We start from the raw sequence: 15,262 nt of genomic DNA, 5'->3' as shown, positions 1-15,262 counted from the left end.
TGCCATTAGAATAGCAGAAAGAGCAACCTGGGTCCACGTTACCCACTGCAAAAAGGTAAGAACACATACAAGCACCACTGAACACACGCAGAGTTAGAGAGAAGAACTGGACCAATAGGGTCTGGGGATCACCTCTGTTAACGAAGATCTCCTACCCCGACCTATCATCACTGTAGTGTGTTCTCAGGGTGTGAGTATGGGGTAATACCAAGCAGAAAGACTGAGGACAGGAGAGGGTTGGCGGTTTTTGGGAATATGGATAACTTGAGTTGCATCATAGTCTCGGCAATGGTCTTGATATGTCAAGATCCACCACCAATTGTGCTATGCCCTTACCATTTGTGGGGATCTATTCTCTTATAACTAGATGTGATGCCTAGCTTAGAAAGAATGCATTAATGATTAAACATAATAGGTTTGTACTGCGTGTACTGCAAAAGTGCCGACTCTCTGGACAAGTTGTGATGATAACAACTTATGCCTGGCGCCAAGGGGCTGGGACCAGCCTGTGCGCCAACAATAGGGTCTAAACCACGCTCAGTCTCTACTCTGATAGGCCAGCAGGGAGCGGGAACTATCTCTGTCAGAGTATTTAGGGAAGAACTTAGAACAATGGACCAGTTCTCTGTCTGCCCTGTGTGGTATTTCAGTGGACCCGTATATACGAACATCATATTTACCATTGAAGGTTTTGCATTAATTAAAATACTAGTCTATTATAGAAGACGTGTATTGACCTCTTTTTGTTCCCAATACCAGATTTGAATTGACGCAACTTAACACATTGTTAAGAAGAAAAAGAGAAGAGAAGCGAGCCGACATACTGACCGTCAAGGACGAGTGGCCTACAAAATGGGAGTCAGAGAAGGGCAGACTGTCACATTCAAAATAAGGGTTAGGGACGTAGCCAATGGGTGGGGTACATGTCAATAAGCAACTTGGGATTATAAAATCCCATTATATTCGTGTTCGCCCCCCACAGCGGATTGTTCCTAGACTCAAGTGTTTAAACACACTTGGGGACGGGAATATGAGACCGGGCGGGACTGAACATCCAGATGGGGGGTAAAGAGAAACAAAGACATCACCAATTATCAATTGGAGATAGTAGTAATGTGATTGACTTGAGTTCAGAAGCACAGGAGAGAATTCTGAACCTTACAGCCCCTGTAACCAATGTGTGGTGGGCGTGTGCCAGTAAAGGCAGTATAAGGCAGAGAATACCAAAAGGGTGGCTGGATACGTGCGCCCTGGTTCTACTGATTCAGCTAGTTAGAACTAGTCACCAGGAACCAAGGAAAGGGTTAAACAGACGTAGGAGGAGTTTTAACAAGAAGGAGAATAGCCCTATTTAGATGGATGCGATTGGGATACCAAGGGGGGTATCGGATGGATAACAAGCTATGAAAGAATTAGGGGAAGGGTTTACTACCACGTTCTTTTGGTGGGTGACAATAAACAAAATTGTGAAGTGGATTAATTATATCTATTACGACCAACAACGATTTATTGGCAGGACTAGGGATGCAGTAAAAGGGATCTCTGAACAATTATCCGCCATCCCACTCATGACTTAGTAAAAGAGGTTGGCTCTAGATCAGGCAGAAAGGGGCGGTGTCTATAGAATGATAAGCCATTGTTGCACATTTATCCCTAACACCACCACACCGGATGGGACAGGCACCAGAGCTCTTGCAGAATTAACTGCACTAAGTGAAGAATGAGCTTAGAACTCAGAAGTTAGTACATCGTGGATAGGGTGGTTTGATGAAATGTTTGGTAAATGGAAAACCATAGGAGCCACCATCTTAGGGACGGTCAGCGGTTGTATGGGTATTCTTGTATTATGTGGTTGTTGTCTTGTTCCCTGTGTCCGAGGATTGGTGAGTAAGGCGTTGGTGAATGCAGTATCTCAACAAATGATGAGAGATGGACCGACTCCGGACTCTGACCAGGGGAATGTGAAAGACAATCCTCCAGGCTTGGTGGATGATGAGGACTTTGACCCTGAAAGACCACAATTGGATGAAATGTTTATTAGTTCTGACGTATGAAGATCAGATTGGTCATGCTTGTAAATACATTTGTCCTAAGGGTGAACAAATTTAGTCAAAGGGTGGACTGATGGAGGAATTATGATTATGACTAAAATTGTTAACCCCAATACTGATGATGACTGTGTGAACTGTGTTAAGGTTATCATTATAAACCCACTAACAGAGGGGGTGAGTTAGAAACTGCTGAGACTAAACATTCCAGGCTGAAGAGAACAGAAACTGTTTAAAGGTGGGCAGAGCAAAGTGCCTTTGTGTGTCAAGGGGTATAAATGCTGTATGTATGTTTTTTGGCGGCAGAGCTCTCCATGATTAAAAATACAGATCATTCTTGCTGGTTGCGGACCTTTGTTTAATTCATGATTAAACCAGAGAATTTACACCCTCTGGGAATTATTCAGAGCATTAAGTTTGATTAATTAGAGATAGAAATTCTCGTGACAAAGTCTCAAGGTTTTGCTCGCCTGAGGTAGAGTATCTCATGATAAGCTGTAGACCACACTATCTACCAAAAGAGTTTTCATCTATATTCTTCGTAGTTGTCTATTTACTACCACAAACCGTTGCTGGCACTAAGAACGCACTCAATGAACTGTATACGGCCATAAGCAAACAGGAAAATGCTCATCCAGAGGCGGCGCTCCTAGTGGCCGGGGACTTTAATGCAGGGAAACTTAAATCTGTTTTCCCTAATTTCTACCAGCATGTTAAAATGTGCAACCAGAGGGAAAAAAACTGTAGACCACCTTTACTCCACACACAGAGACGCGTACAAAGCTCTCCCTCGCCCTCCATTTGGCAAATCTGACCATAATTATATCCTCCTGATTCCTGCTTACAAGCAAAAACTAAAGCAGGAAGCACCAGTGACTCAGTCAATAAAAAAAAGTGGTCAGATGGAGCTGATGCTAAGCTACAGGACTGTTTTGCTAGCACGGACTGGAATATGTTCCGGGATTCTTCCGATGGCATTGAGGAGTACACCACATCAGTCACAAATGACTGCCTCGCCTGGTTCACCAACTACTTCTCAGATAGAGTTCAGTGTGTCAAATCGGAGGGCCTGTTGTCTGGACCTATGGCAGTCTCTATGGGGGTGCCACAGGGTTCAATTCTTGGGCCGACACTTTTCTCCGTGTATATCAATGATGTCGCTCTTGCTGCTGGTGACTCTCAGATCCACCTCTACGCAGACGACACCATTTTGTATACATCTGGCCCTTCATTGGACACTGTGTTAACAAACCTCCAAACGAGCTTCAATGCCATACAACAATCCTTCAGTAGCCTCCAACTTCTCTTAAACACTAGTAAAACTAAATGCATGCTTTTCAATCGAACGCTGCTGGCACCCGCCCACCCGACTAGAATCACCACTCTCGACGGGTCTGACCTAGAGTATGTGGACAACTACAAATACCTAGGTGTCTGGTTAGACTGTAAACTCAACTTCCAGACTCACATAAAGAATCTCCAATCCAAAGTTAAATCTAGAATCGGCTTCCTATTTCGCAACAAAGCCTCCTTCACTCATGCTGCCAAACATGCCCTCGTAAAACTGACTATCCTACCGATCCTTGACTTCGGCGATGTCATTTACAAAATAGCCTCCAACACTCTACTCAGCAAATTGGATGTAGTCTATCACAGTGCCATCCGTTTTGTCTCCAAAGCCCCATACACTACCCACCACTGTGACCTGTACGCTCTTGTTGGCTGGTCCTCACTACATGTTCGTCGTCAAACCCACTGGCTCCAGGCCATCTATAAATCACTGCTAGGCAAATCCCCGCCTTATCTTAGCTCATTGGTCACCATAGCAGCACCCACCCGTAGTCTGCGCTCCAGCAGGTATATCTCACTGGTCATTCCCAAAGCCAACACCTCCTTTGGCCGCCATTCCTTCCAGTTCTCTGCTGCCAATGACTGGAACGAATTGCAAAAATCTCTGAAGCTGGAGACTCTTATCTCCCTCAATAACTTTAAGCATCAGTTGTCAGAGCACCTTACCGATCACTGCACCTGTACACAGCCCATCTGAAATTAGCCCACCCAACTACCTCATCCCTATATTGTTATTTATTTTGCTCTTTTGCACCCCAGTATCTCTATTTGCACATAATCTCTTGCACATCTAGCATTCCAGTGTTAATACTATTGTAATTATTCTGCACTATAGCCTATTTATTGCCTTACCTCCATAACTTGCTACATTTGCACACACTGTATATATATTTTCTGTTGTATTTTTGACTTTATGTTTTTTACCCCATATGTAACTCTGTGTTGTTTTTATTGCACTGCTTTGCTTTATCTTGGCCAGGTCGCAGTTGTAAATGAGAACCTGTTCTCAACTGGCTTACCTGGTTAAATAAAGGTGAAATTAAAAAAAATAAAAAAAACTGGCTTCATCAATAAGTGCATCGATGACATCGTCCCCACAGTGACTGTACGTACATACCCCAACCAGAAGCCATGGATTACAGGCAACATCCGCACTGTGCTAAAAAGGTAGAGCTGCCGCTTTCAAGGAGCGGGACTCTAACCCGGAAGCTTATAAGAAATCATCAGATCTTAGAATGTACCAATGTTTGTGAACGATTCCCTATATTTGTTCAGAGCACTTTGAATAGCGCGTAGTGAGAACACAATAATGGTTATTTTTGCGATAATAATGGTTAACGGTCCTTGAAAGAGATCATGTCTCAATTTGTTTAGGATTTTCTCAATGGCAGTATTGATCTGACCATTTTTGTACCCCCTTTCATTTAATTTTCTTTGCATCTCAGCCATGTTTCTGTCGAAGTGTAATAGTTTTTTGCAAATTATTTTGATTCGACAGAATTGGCTGTACGGCAAACAGTTTTTCAAGGGAAGAGGGTGACAACTATCAGTGGGTTTCTTATAAAGTTCGGTGTATAGAACATTATCATCACAAATAATCAAAAGATCAAGGTAACTGATTTGACGTGTGTCAAATTGCATAGTGAATCTCAGGTGCTCAGAACAAGAGTTAAGAAAAGCATGGAACGCCTAGAGCTGTTCTGCATCACCCCTCCATAGAACAAAAATATAAATGTATCGTTTCCAAATAATAGTGTTGGGCAAAAAAATAATCTGAGGATTGATAAGACTGTTTCTCCATGTAACCCACATACAGATAAGCATAGTTTGGAGCCATAGGGGATCCAATAGCAGTACCCTTCATCTCGATAAAGAAATTGTTTTGAAACATGAAAAAGTTGCGAGTACTATTTCAGCCAATGTTATAATGCATGCACTGGAGGGTAGTTCATTTGGGTCACATTGTAAGGCTGCTTTGATGTATAAAATCAGGCTATTTTTGATTTATGACAAGAGATTGTGGGTGGCAGTTGAGTTCACCTTTCAGAGACAAAAAAAACAAGCAACCAACCATGTTCGCGGTTTGTGACAAAGAGAAAAACATGTGTTGGCGATATCGGAGGCTTCTATAAAGCGGTACAAACATTCTGCTAATGCTCATGGCCCATTTGGCCTGGATAGCGTTCAACCACATGAAATACATAGCATGGTGGGTCCACAGAGAGTTCAATGTGCATAGGGAATTCTTTAAATGCTTTGGTGTGACTTGATTTGCCCCAAAATATGATTCTAGGTCAATCCCGTTTCCAAATGAACTAACAGAATTGAACACGCTAAGGGTGAATAGCTAAGGGAAGGGCATATTTCTAAACCCACATTTCCACATAAATGAATAAATTACATTAAAAAACACAGAACAGAGCAAAATCTTAGATCTGTGCTGTGTCACAAAATGCTCCCATCTGTGTTGATCCAATAAGTGGTTGTGTAAGGTTTATGGCATTGTAATAGGACACACTGGAGAAATAATGTAGATACACCCATTTCACAATCAGACTAGTCCTTTACTCAACACACTCTACATAGAAGCTTTCAGCACTATCAAATGCTAAAGCAGGAGCCCAGGTTGTCCATAAGACTGAATTGTGGGCAACCTTGAAGTGTCTTCCAGAGGGAGGGGCCCATTGAATGAGAGGCTGTTGGCCTCAAATAAGGTGATCACGCTCTACCAGCCTCTCAAGGATAGTGGGGAGAACAAGTATTTGATACACTGCCGATTTTGCAGGTTTTCCTACTTACAAAGCATGTAGAGGTCTGTAATTTTTATCATAGGTACACTTCAACTGTGAGAGACAGAATCGAAAACAAAAAACCAGAAAATCACATTGTATGATTTTTAAGAAATTAATTTGCATTTTATTGCATGACAATATTTGATACATCAGAAAAGCAGAACTTAATATTTGGTACAGAAACCTTTGTTTGCAATTACAGAGATCATACGTTTCCTGTAGGTCTTGACCAGGTTTGCACACACTGCAGCAGGGATTTTGGCCCACTCCTCCATACAGACCTTCTCCAGATCCTTCAGGTTTCGGGGCTGTCGCTGGGCAATACGGACTTTCAGCTCCCTCCAAAGATTTTCTATTGGGTTCAGGTCTGGAGACTGGCTAGGCCACTCCAGGACCTTGCGATGCTTCTTACGGAGCCACTCCTTAGTTGCGCTGGCTGTGTGTTTCGGGTCGTTGTCATGCTGGAAGACCCAGCCACGACCCATCTTCAATGCTCTTACTGAGGGAAGGAGGTTGTTGGCCAAGATCCCGCGATACATGGCCCCATCCATCCTCCCCTCAATACGGTGCAGTCGTCCTGTCCCCTTTGCAGAAAAGCATCCCCAAAGAATGATGTTTCCACCTCCATGCTTCACGGTTGGGATGGTGTTCTTGGGGTTGTACTCATCCTTCTTCTTCCTCCAAACACGGCGAGTGGAGTTCAGACCAAAAAGCTCTATTTTTGTCTCATCAGACCACATGACCTTCTCCCATTCCTCCTCTGGATCATCCAGATGGTCATTGGCAAACTTCAGACGGGACATGAGCTAGCTTGAGCAGTGGGATCTTGCGTGCGCTGCAGGATTTTAATCCATGACGGCGTAGTGTGTTACTAATGCTTTTCTTTGAGACTGTGGTCCCAGCTCTCTTCAGGTCATTGACCAGGTCCTGCCGTGTAGTTCTGGGCTGATCCCTCACCTTCCTCATGATCATTGATGTCCCACGAGGTGAGATCTTGCATGGAGCCCCAGACCGAGGGTGATTGACTGTCATCTTGAACTTCTTCCATTTTCTAATAATTGCGCCAACAGTTGTTGCCTTCTCACCAAGCTGCTTGCCTATTGTCCTGTAGCCCATCCCAGCCTTGTGCAGGTCTACAATTTTATCCCTGATGTCCTTACACAGCTCTCTGGTCTTGGCCATTGTGGAGAGGTTGGAGTCTGTTTGATTGAGTGTGTGGACAGGTGTTTTTTATACAGGTAACAAGTTCAAACAGGTGCAGTTAATACAGGTAATGTGTGGAGAACAGGAGGGCTTCTTAAAGAAAAACTAACAGGTCTGTGAGAGCCGGAATTCTTACTGGTTGATAGGTGATCAAATACTTATGTCATGCAATAAAATGCAAATTAATTACTTAAAAATCATACAATGTGATTTTCCGGATTTTTGTTTTAGATTCCGTCTCTCACAGTTGAAGTGTACCTATGATAAAAATTACAGACCTCTACATGCTTTGTAAGTAGGAAAACCTTCAAAATCGGCAGTGTATCAAATACTTGTTATCCCCACTGTATCTCCACGCAGCAGTGAAGGTTGTGTACCTGAGTAACAGAGAATCTGTCTGGAGAACTGTATGGCTACTAAAGGTTATTGTATCTCCGGTGGGAAGGAAGAGGAAACTTAAAAGCAAAGAGCTAGCTCCTGTTATGGTCATACCTCATTAGATAGATGTTGTGCAGTTCTCTCAGAATGAAGCTGACATTCTCCGCTCTTGTTAGGTTAATTAATCACTAACCTTTATGCAATAACACAACTACAATTCCATGTATATCTACCCCTCACATACTGTGCGAGGGAATCCAGAGAGCTAATCATATTATAGATAATGAGTAACTCATTATGCAAGGATAATGGGGCTAAATAACATCCATAGTCATACACTGTAGATTTATTAAGATAGTAAAAGATATTCATGGAGAACATGAAACATCCACAGGACAGCAAGCAACAGAGCATTGTCGGAGAGTGACCACGAAAGAAGCAAAGCACTCCATCTGATAGACAAGCTATTGAATTGGCTCTAATTGCAACTTCAGACACCCACCCACATGTTGGCTCATGGCTTCTCATACACTTCTGCCTTATTAAGCAGGCAGAGTTAGCAGGAGAAGAGCTTAGGGGAAGATCAAGCCCCATCTTTACAGCCCTGTTGATCCAGGCTATATTTGGCCTATGGCTGCTAGCTATGACATTATGTAATTGGGTTTCTTTCATTAATTCATATTTACAAATATTAAGCATGCGTCAATGTCCTTCTTCCCCAGGGGCATTAGTGTACCCCCGTCATGCTAATATGGTGTGAAAACAACAAAACCAGAGGGAGAACTACGTCCTGCTTGACTTTAAATCCTGTTGTTGTTCAGGGTAAGAGTACCCCTCTAGGTCTGCGCTGGGAATCCAACTCTCCTTAAAAACAGAGATGCTACACCCCTGACCCTGTTTCCTATCTTTTTCGCAGTTTACAAAAAATCAGGGGAGACAGAGTGTACCTGTTGGGTATGGGTAGTAGCACTCAGGAACTACCGTAGCTGGCACACAAGGATACATTGGGACACCGCCACAGAAATGTGTAGGGGCTGCTTACCTTTGGGGCTGGTTGCTATCCACTGAGATTTATTCATGAACCTTTCACTTCTTATAACATTTACATAATGGAGTGGATCCAAAAGCCCTTGAGAAGCATTTGAGAGTCATAAGGAGAAAAGTTTGGCTACTCTTGGCACGCTGTCAAATCGTCTTTGGAGGGCAGACTCATAGTGATGCTCTCAGCCCTAAACCTGTAGTCTTCCATTGACTCTCTGTGTGCATGTTGTGTGCTTCCGTCTCATATATTATCATATATATCTGAGACAGGGCCTTTGTCTGGCAGCTGCCCTTACAGCCCATGTCTCATCTCAGTGATGTCATCAGCATGTCCCAGAAGCAGGACATTATTCAGTGACATGACTCAAGCCAGGCTGTGTACTGTACAGTAGTAGGCTGTGGGCAGACACTGTTGTTGTGGTTTTATCATCCAGACCAGAGACCATTTTCATTAAGTGCAGCTCTGAGAGGATTTGGGTGAATCTGCAGCCATGATGTTTCACTAGCTAAGTAAACAGGGGGAGGAGGAACACATATCTCTGTAGGCTATTTCATTCAGGGGGGTTTAGCATTGGATTAGTAAAACGCCAAGAACACCAAGTGCTCAGAATTAATTAAACTTAACTTATTTGAAATAGCAGTGATTTGTCATTACAAAGAGTAAAGCGATTTAATTCCGACCTGAAATCAGATTGATCAGTCTGTGAGTGTGAAACACTTGTGAGGCAAGTTAAGTACTGAGACTGCAACCAATATGTTAAGCAGAGACAGCTAGCTCTGGCAACTCCATCTCGCTCAACCCAAGGCACACAATTTTCCCTCTTTCTGCCTTCAATCAAATGCAATTTGTGGAGGATCCCTCTTTTTTACAGAATCAAACAGAGGCCGAGGAGGACACATTCAACACACTGTCACAAGTTCAAAAACAACTTGGGAAAGTATTGGCATATTGATGGACTCCAGAGAGAGAATGGAGACCATGCATTAACAGCCTGACTGAAAGTGGAGACCAAGTCAACTAAGACCCCTGCTGCTAACATGATGATGCAACACTGTCCTAAATGCATCCATGTAGTACACCAGTGTCTATCATTTGTGTCTGTAAAGTAAATATTTGTTTTATTTGTTTTTGACATCAATCATCTGGTCTCAGGGACATTCATTTCGAATCTTGTAGTACTTATCCTCTGTAAACATTTCATCATAGGATTGCCAGTCTCTCAAAGTAGCCTATGATGTGGATGCTCACAGTGACTGAGGCAGCTGTATTGATGTCCTATGAGTGTTGTCTCTTAATCAGCGTCAACACAACACTTAAGACATCTGATGGAAACATGCATAATAAGAAACCTCTGGATGTGTGAAGCATCTCACTCAATACACTTCACACCATATGGCACCAGTGTGCTCTGACAGCGACTCAAAAAGAGTTTGATCGGTGGGGTGTCTGGGGGATAGAATGTAAATTGCACACAGGCACGCACAAACGCATGAAAGCATGCACACACCCACGCCTATGGCATCACATTTGATTAAAAAAAATAATTGAGTTATTTTTCATGGGTCGTAAAACCTTTGGATTTTTAAACGAAAAACTAAATATAGCGTAACGCTGAACAAGTATTGAGAGGAAACTAAAATATTTTAAGCAAAAACTTTAACTTGTAAACACAAACTAATCAAAGTATTGCAAGCCAAAAACAAACGATATAAATGATTTTAAAAAAGGAAACAGAGCATTCTGCTCTGCTTTTTTTGCAACTTTTCCTCACCCATGTTTGCATTTCCCAGGTCTTCACTTCGAATCACATTTCTATGGTTACAATCTTTTTTCCCTACGCTTTTATTTTTGAACATGTTCATGTGTGGGTGGGATTTAGAAGGGAGGCGAACTAAATTGGTTACTGTTGGTCAATACATTTGGAGTAACAGTTCAACAACCACATCCATAGTCCGTGTACTCAACATTTGAACAAACCTACCCACCCATGCTGGCTAGCTGGCAGCTACAGCCTGGCGCTGATTCCCCTTTCATCTGTGGCTAAAACTTGTAAAAGAAAGTTATGTTTATTTCGATGAGCGAGGGATAATTAAGTTGTAATATTGGTCACCATGTATTTCCCCGTGACATGCCAATTATTAGCCAACGTTACTGATCACGGGAAGCACGACAAGCCAGTGTGAATGACCAGTGCACCGGTGTTGTATCGAGTTGCTTCCCACTGGGCAGCTGTATGGTCACATGTCGCCGGCAGTAGCTATGACCAATTTGAGTAGGATGGCAGCCTACATGAGAAATAACTTGTAACATTGGTAGTGACCATCTGGATGTCCCAGTGATTCAGTCTACTGCTCAATGGGGAGAGTATTGGTGCAACTGGGAACAACAACAAAAAAACGAGGTCAAATCTCACTCCAAATGTATTGACCAATAGTAACCAATTTAGTTCGCCCCCCTTCTAAACCCCACTCAGACGTGAACATTGGTTCAAAAATGAAAGCGTAGGGGACAAAATATTGTGACCGTAGAAATGTGATTCGAAGAGAAGACTTGAGAAATGCAAGCATGGGTGAGGAAAAGTTGAACAAAGCGCAGATTGCTTGTAAGTAAGCCAGGTTTCCGTCCAACCTTTTTATGTGAGTAAAGGACATGTCGGATAGAAAAATTAATGACAGGCCTGAAGGACATTTTCCAGTGAAGGTGAGATCTTTGTGTCGGTAAAATGATGCACCTTTCCAATAAATATTGAGGGTCTTATTCTAGTGACATGATAATTGATGCTTGGCAACAAAAAAAACACACAATCTCGCTCTTTTGTCCATATAATCTCATCATGTAGGCCATATGTGCGCTCTAGCCGATAGTGCATTTGGCCTCCGCAGAAGTCAGAGCATTCATACTTATTGCGCTTCTCAGAGCAGTTTTGATTACAGTGTTGCCAACTTAGCGACTTTGTCGCTATATTTAGCGAGTATTCATACCCCTCTAGCGACACATTTTCAAAAAAGTCGACTAGCGACAAATCTAGCGACTTTTTCTGGTGTTATTGGAGACTTTTGGAGACTGACATCAAAGCACGTATCGTTCTTATTCTTCTCAACGAGCAGCGGGTGCTGCCGTGGGCCCCACCCCAGTCCCAAAGCACTCACAGGTGGCCCAGTCCTCACGCAGCAGTCCCTCCCAGCTGCAGTCAGAGCAGGAGATGTTCACCACTCCGCGTCCAGACTGCAAATGAACCGCGCATGCGGGAAGCCGTCGCTGGCTGAACCCACCCTGGCTTACATTCAGGGCGGGATGTAAATTTTAAATGTTCTTTGTCTAAAATAAATCACTGCACAAAAATAAATCACTGCATTTGACTCACCTCGTCCACTGTGTGTGTGCCTCTCTGTGACATAAGCTAAACATCTAGCTGGCTAGCTCATCAGGTCTCAGTCTAAACTGTACACTCAAAAATACAGAAAGGAGTGGGAATCAAACCCTGAATTCAAAGGCTGGTTGAAGCCGTTTATTGGAGATGATACACGGGCATACTGCCTGTATTGTAAGGCTGATTTCTACGCCAAACTTAGTGATGTAAAAAAAACATGACAACTCAAAAACATACTCAAAAGGCAAAGCCTTATAACAGTTCCACCCAAAACAAGCTGCCATTTATGGTTAAGAAAATTGACTCTGCAAAAAAGGCTGAAGCCACCATGGCATTAGCTATCACTGAACACTGTTCCATGCTGGCATGTGATCACATTGGAGAGGCATGTAGAGCTGCTTTCTCAGACTCCACTGCTGCTACCCACTTCAAAATGCACAGGACAAAGTGCACAGAAATGATTAATGGTGTTCTACCACCATACTTTCTGAAAAAGTTGGTCGCAGATGTGGGGGACCAGCGTTTCAGCCTCCTCCTCGATGAGTCCACGGATGTAAGTGTTTCTAAGTACCTAGGGGTTGTGATAAGGTACTTTAGTGACACCAAGCAGACAATTGTATCAACATTTCTGGGGCTTGTTGAGTTGGAGGGAGGAGATGCCAAATCTATAGCCTGTGCTGTTGTTGCTTTCCTCGAGAAGTGTTGTCTTAAAAAAGAGAAACTCCTGGGGACATGGACTGACAATGCCTCTGTTATGACGGGGATTAACAATGGGGTCCATAAAGTGCTGAAGGAGGAGTATGGCCTCAAAATCTGGTTTTGCTTATAATATTTACTGTTGTGTTTTACAGTGTAATATGTTGATTTGCATAACCTTGTGATGCAAACCCTTGTGATATAGGGGCGGCAGGTTGCTTAGTGGGTAAGAGCGTTGTGCCAGTAACCGAAAGGTCGCTGGTTCTAATCCCCGAGCCTACTAGGTGAAAAATCTGTCGATGTGCCCTTGAGCAAGGCACTTAACCCTAATTGCTCCTGTAAGTCGCTCTGGATAAGAGCGTCTGCTAAATGACTAAAATGTAAAAATGTAAATGTAAATATAGCCTTTTAACCACAATAATAAATATAATGTAAAACATTTTTTAAAGGGAAATCAACAGCTTGCATTACTTTTCATTGAATATTAATACCATCAAAACAATGTTCCATAGCCTAGCCTACAGGTAACTGCCAAAATAGGAAACACCAACATAATGTCTTAATAGGGCGTTGGGCCACCACAAGCCGCCAGAACAGCTTCAATGCGCCTTGGCATAGATTCTACAAGTGTCTGGAACTCTATTGGAGGGTTGCAACAACATTCATCAACAAGAAATGTCATAATTTTGTGTTTTGTTGATGGAAAACGCTGTTTCAGGCACTGCTCCAAAATCTTCTATAAGTCTTTAATTGGGTTGAGATCTGATGACACACACACTTTAAACCCCTATGCTCCTTTGAGAACGTCTTTCAAAGTCACAGATCTCTTCTTCTAGCCATGGTAGTCAAAATAATGGGCAACTGGTCATTTTTAAACATGACCCTAAGCATGTTGGGATGTTAGTTGCTTAATTAACTCAGGAACCACACCTGTGTGGAAGCACCTGCTTTCGATATACCTTGTATCCCTAATTTACTCAAGTGTTTCCTTTATTTCGGCAGTTACCTGTACTTGATGCATCGACTACGCATAAAAGTTGAGTAGATGAAGAGTTCATGTTGTAGTTTCTCACTTACCTGAGGCGGTACAGATGATTGACACCGTCAATAGCAGGACATGTGTGCTATGTGTCTCCATATTCTTGTAGTTTGTCATTTTTGCGTAGTGACAGGTCGGTCTATGTCCAAACTGGTTTTCACCCTCCGTCACATTCAGTATCCAAATTTATCAAAGAGGTAAACAATTAGTGTTTACTACGAGCTCAGCTGGATTTTTTTCAAGCTGTTAAAATCGCCCCGCAGAACTTCTTTAACAACAGCTCTCCAGACCCCATGACAATTTCGCCTGAAGAAATACATCGGAACATCATTTCGCCCCAGCACATTATGCACGCAAAATCATAATGAAATCTTGATGCGAACCGTCCTCAGCAAGTCGTTCTACCATAAAACAACAAATCGATACGTAAATATATTACTCTTCTATAAAATACAAACAAGACAGCTTCGTCTGAGAAGTTGGGCTCCCGCTCGCATCTCTGTTATGTGTGCCCTGTGGCTGGAATAAGAGATCACCAGTTTACGAATGTCAACTGACGCACATGTTGAACTGCGTACACAGCTCTCCGCTATAAAACCTTCACCAATACAAGGATGTATTCTTAAAGAGACAGGAGCGACATCTGTGCAGGCTCTGACTTGCCTGATCCCCCTGCTGCGCTGCGCATGGCTAGATGACTGTGAGATTATTTCAACCATGTCAATCTTTACAGTAATTGCAGGTGTCAGTTTCCTTAGACCCAAACTCATATGAGCCTGACATTGTATGGCAAAGCAATTATAGGTAATTCAATAAACATAATCCTAGCCTGTCAATTGGCTGAAATGATTAATGGCATGTGTTGCCTATAAGTATGCTAACACAAATAGATGAAAACTACATCACAGCGGGCATATGTTGTTATTGACCAACATAACTGTAATCAAGGGGATATGAGGATTATTATGGTGACTTTAATCATTTATTGGTGATCACTAAATTATTATTGTTGCTTCTCCTGTTGAAGAGAATTTGAATCATAATGATGATGATAAAGGATAATGCTGCTACAGTACATGTACCGCTGATGATGATGAAGATACCCTTCCACTGTGATCCACAGTCCAGAGCAGCTCAGCCCTTTAACACTGTCTGCCACCGAGCCTCCACAGGCCCCAGGTTCCATAGTGATTTATTAAACAGGTGCTGGTTCACACCCACTCCTCCTCCCTCTCATTGATCTGCAATCTGCCTCTCGCAGAGCCTCTGGTGCCTGTACTCTCTGGGGAGGACACACTGCTCCCCAGGGCAGGCTCCATCTCTCTGCCCCACCCTACTCCACCC

At 42.9% G+C, this 15,262-nt stretch overlaps 1 protein-coding gene across 1 annotated transcript in view; it reads right to left on the bottom strand.

Annotated features, from left to right (window-relative positions):
- The window catches only part of LOC311101733 (roundabout homolog 2-like), a gene marked incomplete at its 5' end in the record, with an annotated part of 67,620 nt that extends 53,585 nt beyond the window's left edge, over positions 1-14,035 (bottom strand). Inside the window, one exon of the mRNA XM_084142903.1 lies at positions 13,957-14,035. Within this exon, the coding sequence (XP_083999029.1) occupies positions 13,957-14,035 (79 nt within the window). The remainder of the gene's footprint in view (positions 1-13,956) is intronic.
- Positions 14,036-15,262: the final 1,227 nt, after the last annotated feature.

Source organism: Coregonus lavaretus (assembly GCF_964263955.1).
Source record: "Coregonus lavaretus genome assembly, chromosome: 26".
NCBI lineage: Eukaryota > Metazoa > Chordata > Actinopteri > Salmoniformes > Salmonidae > Coregonus > Coregonus lavaretus.
The sequence above is the reverse complement of the archived record's forward strand: the minus strand, read 5'-3'. Positions and strand labels throughout refer to the sequence as shown.